Source organism: Malurus melanocephalus, unplaced genomic scaffold, assembly GCF_030028575.1.
Source record: "Malurus melanocephalus ecotype Western Australia unplaced genomic scaffold, MMel_1.1 scaffold_35, whole genome shotgun sequence".
Lineage (NCBI taxonomy): Eukaryota > Metazoa > Chordata > Aves > Passeriformes > Maluridae > Malurus > Malurus melanocephalus.
Window position 1 is genome coordinate 2,865,045 of NW_026623267.1, and position 6,000 is coordinate 2,871,044.

General features: G+C 35.2%; 1 protein-coding gene across 1 annotated transcript in view; it reads left to right on the plus strand.

The window, feature by feature from the left end:
- MMS22L (MMS22 like, DNA repair protein) overlaps positions 1–6,000 on the plus strand; it is a 90,064-nt gene that overhangs the window by 31,648 nt on the left and 52,416 nt on the right. The window contains exons 13-14 of the mRNA XM_057364107.1: positions 85–305; positions 2,697–3,206. Of these exons, the coding sequence (XP_057220090.1) occupies positions 85–305; positions 2,697–3,206 (731 nt within the window). The remainder of the gene's footprint in view (positions 1–84; positions 306–2,696; positions 3,207–6,000) is intronic.

A 6,000-nucleotide genomic window follows, 5' to 3' on the forward strand; every position in this document is an offset into this window, starting at 1 on the left:
GGARTGGAAGTGCGTCTTACTGCCTTTGGAATATTGGCATTTAGTGTAATTTATRATATTTTCTGGTTTCATCTATTCCTTTAGAACAGCTGCTTTACTRTTCCTTGGCTTGGTCTGAAGGATCTGGCAAATGTTAGTAAGACTTCCTTGTCGATGCTTGGGYTGGTGAAACGCTGCTGCTGCGAACAGGAGATCTCTTCTCTGTACAAGTCCAGCAACAGCTACTTCATTTTCCTCAGCATTTTGGCACGGATTATGAAAGAAGAAAATAACGGTGTGCATCCGTGGAAACAAATTAAAGGACGGTATGGATCTATTTAGCTTGTCTCTTTTTGTAAGAAGTGCAAGTGAGTCAGGGGCCCTTCCAGATACATGCAAGGCAGAGGGCAYTGTGCTCATGAGAAAATAAAAGGGATGAGGAACTCAGGGTGATTYGTAATTTGAAGAAAGCAGTTGTTCCCTGAAGTTTTTATTGCCAGCTGAGGCTCTAACTGGGTCCAAGAATCACCTTGGCATCCATAGCCTATGATTATTTACTTTGTCCCACTGGCCAGGAATTTGGTACTCTGGCAACGAGTACAGTGGTACAACCCAGTTGCCAGACAGATAATGTAATAAAAACACAGAAATTGTGTTTGAGCTGCATGTAAGCCATGTGTTGTTCAAGAACATACAGATTGACGCTTGCTAGACCTGCATTTTCATTTAAATATTTAATTTCTTTACAATGGTTTCCAGAATTTCTCATATTTTTGTGAAGATTTTAACTTTTTGCTTTATTTTGAAACAGACTAATTAAGTACAGTCAGTAGTGATATAAAAAAAATCATAAAATATATATGCTCTTTATGAAACTCATGATGTTTTAGATGCTTAATGAATCTCTAAGACTTCATTAATGAGATAGCACTTGTAATGATTAGTACAGACGTGTTAAATTTTTTTTCACTAGCTAGAGGAGACAGAAATAGTTTTGGTTTAGGGTTTTGAGTTTTTAAAAGACATTTTATTAAGTATTAACAAAACTGTAAAAATTTCATTAAACATTAGTAAGATCTTCATGTACGCAAGTAATAAAGGTTAAAAAATACCCATGTGCATACACACCTTACAAAGCTATGAGGTGTTTTTCTTCCAAGAAAAATCTTGAAAGATTTATCTTTCAAGATCAGAAAAGAACAGTATACCTAATGTCTTTGATACAGATTCCAACATTTGTTTCTACAAAACAGACCTGCWGTGATTTATAAATCCAAACTTTGGTGACATGTACAATGTCTTGCTATTTCTTAAAAATTTTAATTAACCTATTCTGTTCTTACTGAAATGAAATTATACTTACATTTTTGTGCTATTATAGCTTGTTGCTTTCCCTAATTTAAGAGGGGGAAWAACAATACCCAACACACAGTGYRTCAGTCTRCTCAACCGGTATTCATCATTTCTACCTTGAAAAAATCAATTACACAAGTAGCAAAATTTAACAGCCCACAGCTATGATTTTGGGATGAACTCTGTTTTCAGCAGCTAACCAAGCATTAATTGATGCATGAAAAACATAAATGCCTGTCAGTAGTAATTTACTACTAAACAACATTAATTGGATCTGCTGTAATTTTTGGTGGCTAGATTTGATAACCTCAACACCATTTYCAGCTATTTTCCAGGTGACAGAATAGGAAAACAGCACTTATGGATGTTTAACTACTGTATGTGCCACTTACTTTTATTTAAAGGTGAAGGATATACCCAAAGCTTTAAATATAAAACTCAAAAACTTAAGCAAGTAATATTCATCTTACTTGTCTGTTGTAGGAATGGTGACTTTTAAATAAAAGTCMACATCCAAGCAAAGTCCCAGAAAAAATGTCTTTGTACAAGATTTTTCCCTTTTGTCAACCACTTCTAAGTGTCAAAGTAGCAGTGCTTGGCACCATCAGCTGTGTTTGGGCACTCTCCTATAAGCAATACATATAATTTCTTAACAGCTTCCTCTCTGAGTGATTTCTCTTCCAAATGCCTCCATTTCTTTGTTTTCTTTCAAACCTGTTCATACCATAGGTGCACAATACAGGTTGATACAGACCTTGGCAAAGCACTGTGGGGAAAAGGAATTTTCTATCAGAAATCTTCTTTTTACTGCAGTCTTGTTTTGGGAGGTGAGACTTGGATTACAGCAGCGGTGACACTATAATGTAACAGCAGAAACCAGTAGCTGATTTCCATGTGGAAATGAGGAAGTTTCCAGGGAAGAAGTTGATGTACAGGAATGGTTTGCTGTTGCAAAGGAATGCCACTTGAGCTTTCTTTCCTAGGAGCCCTCATGGACTAAACTCGATTGATTTGAAGGCACAGTGCAGAGGACACCCATCACAGACAKAGTAGAGAGAGTCTACTCATAACATTGTGCTCAGCTTAGTAGTAGAGTTAGATAAGGGGGAAGGGTTAGGCTGCACCTCCAACTGGAAACTCTTAATGTGTACCTTCAAGAGCAGAAAATGAAAGAGTATGTTTGTTCCAATAGCCGTGAGAGTAGAGAGGAAAAAAAAAAAGATTATTTAAAATGTAAGGGTTTACTGGAAGGGGATAACTGTAGACTAAAAGCATGAAGATACAATTTTAGTCACTCAAGAAGATCAAAATTGCATACTTTAAGAAACTTTCTCTTTCCTGGATTGTTTGTTTTTCTAATGTAGAATTTATTCCAAGTTCCATCGGAAAAGAATGCAGGAGCTGACAGAAGTGGGGCTGCATAACTTTTTTAACCTGTTCCTCATGCTGGCAATTGTTGCTGAGACAGAAGATATAGTGAGTCGGGTGTTTGATCTTTTGGATTTCCTGACTCCATCCTCCATCACCATGTCTCGGAGAGCTCTCATCTGGAGAGGTCATTTTGCTTTCCTTTTAATTTATGTTGAGAAGAACATGGACATTAGTGTCCTAGCCGAGAAAATCTCAAATGCTTTCTGTGAGAAGGCAAAGAAGTTTTTAGTTTCCAAAAATGACTACACACAGAGACAAAATCTCTGGACTCTGCTTTCAACCTACATTGAYGGTGTCCAGGAAGTGTTTGAGACCAGCTGCTACCTGAGCCTTTCTGAGGAAAAGTTGCTAAATGATGGCTTTACTATGCTGCTGCCTGCRTGTCGAGGAGCTGAGCTGAGCATGGTCCTGAATTTTCTTCAGGTTGTTCTAGCCAGACTAAGGTAAGTTATTTAGTTAAATTGTGGATATAGACTGGCATTTTGTTTTTAGGGTTAAAATGTACTTCATACTAATTTTTTACTGAAACTGAGTAAAAGGAAAGAAAAATCTCTGAAAGGCTGCGAATGACATGTTAAATTTCAAAATTTACTGATACTTCAGTCCATATAGAATCTTTGAAATATTTCCTTACTATTTCAGGACATTAGTTTTGACATCCTGATATTTTGTTATTAATTAGTGTCTCTTTAGAAAGGCATCCAATTGCTACTGTTTCAGACAATATCATCTTTTCTTTGCTACAGGAAACTTAGACATTATTGTSTGTATTAATTACATAAGTTGGGGGTTGTTGTTTTTCTAGTTTTGTTTCTTCATTGAATGTATTCTGTTTTTCAGACTTCTCATTCTATTTTTTTTCTCTTTCACCAAGGTTGCATTCAAATGCTACACTTATGGAGATTTAAATACTTGTCTGGGGTTCGATAGGAAAGAAGGAAATCATATTTTACCACTTTCAAGCAGTTTTGCTTTGATGTACTAGTTCATTTTTCAACATCCACTGTGCCCTTCAATAAGCATATTTTTTGTCTACTGATGCCTTTGAGAAGCAGTCCTCCAGTTTGAAGCCCAAACTGCTTTTTTTTCCATAAGATATTAAGAGGCAGCTATTGATCTGCCATTACTTCAAATGTGCAAGACTGAAATATGTGTAAAGAGCTGTGGAAGAGTGCATAATAGGAATACTGAGGCCCATATGCAAGATCTCTCTTTAACTAGGTTCTTTGTTATTGTCTAGTAGTTTGACTGCAGCTGTCAATAGCTTATAGATCCAAAGACAACTGTTTTTCAGGCAGTCTTTTGAAAAAAGATGAAGCACAAAACTAAGTTTAGTTGATTTATTATTTATTATTTCAGTTCAACTGAACGCATTTCCTGGAATAAATTGGAGACTTCAAAAATACTTTGACATTTTCTCCATTAGCTAATAYACAGCATTTGTTGTGTTGTTTTTAAAGATGAAATATGGAGAAATTTGAGACTGAAAAGATTGCCGGTTTTATAATTTGGCATTATTTTTAAGCTTTCCAGGACTTGGGCTTATGTGGCCTTCTTGTAACACAGAGAAGAGGGCATGAAAATTCAGTCTAGATTTATCAGGTCATCAGAGACAAAAGGTCACAGGACAGTATTTTTTACCTTTTTTTACAAAAAGTAGTTCTGCTGAAATATTTTAATTACCARTGTGCTCAAATAGTATTAATTGGTTTGAGAGAGATTTTTTTAGAGCCTTGCTTTTAACAGTTCTTTATTTCAATTTCTGTGTTTATACATTTGGTTACTTTTACCAGTCTATTTATACCATCTACAGAGGAACTAAATTCCTTAACACTTACAAAACACTTTGACTTTCAGGTTGTATGGAACACGAAAATGTTAGTGATTTTTCTGCTTTGACAGACTCACTGAAAACAGTCCTGTTGTCATGCAAGTAAAACAACACTAAACACACKTTTTTTGGTTCAGAAGATATGGATGASTTTGTACTAACCAGATGTTAAAATRTTACAGACTTGATCAGACTGATTARGYCTGGTCTGTTTTCAAATTCAGAATAGGATTACATGCTTGATTTTAAAATCCAGTCTGATAAAAGATAGTAGGGCTTCCATAAATGTAATTTTTCTATACACTTCACTCTTAATAATTTTATAATTCTATGACAGGGAATTTACAGGTAGGAAGGAAGTGAGATCACTGATTAAAGAGGCAAGCAGCTCCCTCTAGGCTGTTAGGAAATAATAACTCCATGTGTCACTTTCTGCTAACCCCTGATGATGGCTCACAGGAGCATTCTTTATTGCTGATTAAGTAGCATTATGAAAATACTGACTTGGTTGTGTTAACTAAATGCCTCAATATTTAAAGCTTAAAATGTCAAATAGTTTTAGCAGTCCCCTTTAACATACCTTGTTGGATTGCTAGAGTCTCATTCCAGGTTTCCCAGTTGTTTATATTTGAGTATACTGTAAAATTCTAGTCTTTCATTTTCAGAGCGAGGTGTAGCCAAAAGCTCTTCTTTAATTATAGCTATTCATGCTGCTATGGTTAAGGGTCTGTCAGCATTTCCATTAKAAACCTTTATTTTCAAGGGTTTGTAACAGCAGTGAAAGCTTGCTCTGGGCTAAAACTTGGCATACAAGGGTTTGAAAGTGCACTTGTTTCCTTTCTTTTTTCTTAAAAGACTTACGAAAAGAGACCCCTGCCTTCACCATTTTTACACTACAGTGTTTTAAAATAACCCTTTCCAGCTTTTTCTTGTATTTTTCTTGTCTGCTAGAAAAGTACTGGTAGCTTTTGATTGCTGTATTTACCTATGGTTAGACTATTTTAAATAAGGTTTCTTAAACTGTTTTTTATTGACTGTTACCATTATTATTTTGGTACCCATATATTTAAATAGAATGATGTCTTGGCAAGARAACTCATTTTTATCAGTTTTTGATATGTGGTGAGTGGATAATTGGAATCAAGATGCTACTTGTTGGCACTTGCAAGTATTTGATCTTCCTAGAAAGATTCACTATGAAGTGTAAGATTATATCTTAATACAGTCTTCTTTTTAAAAGCATGTAAAATAAGGAGTGAATAATCAAGAAACTCCCCTAAATCAAAATGTAAAGTGCTTCCTTCTTATGTTCACTTGGAGTATTCAGCTTCTATCTTAGACATGTTTTTTCCTTTATTTTTTATTTCTGTTTTTAAGCAATGGTTTAGAATCCTGATTTGTTTTGT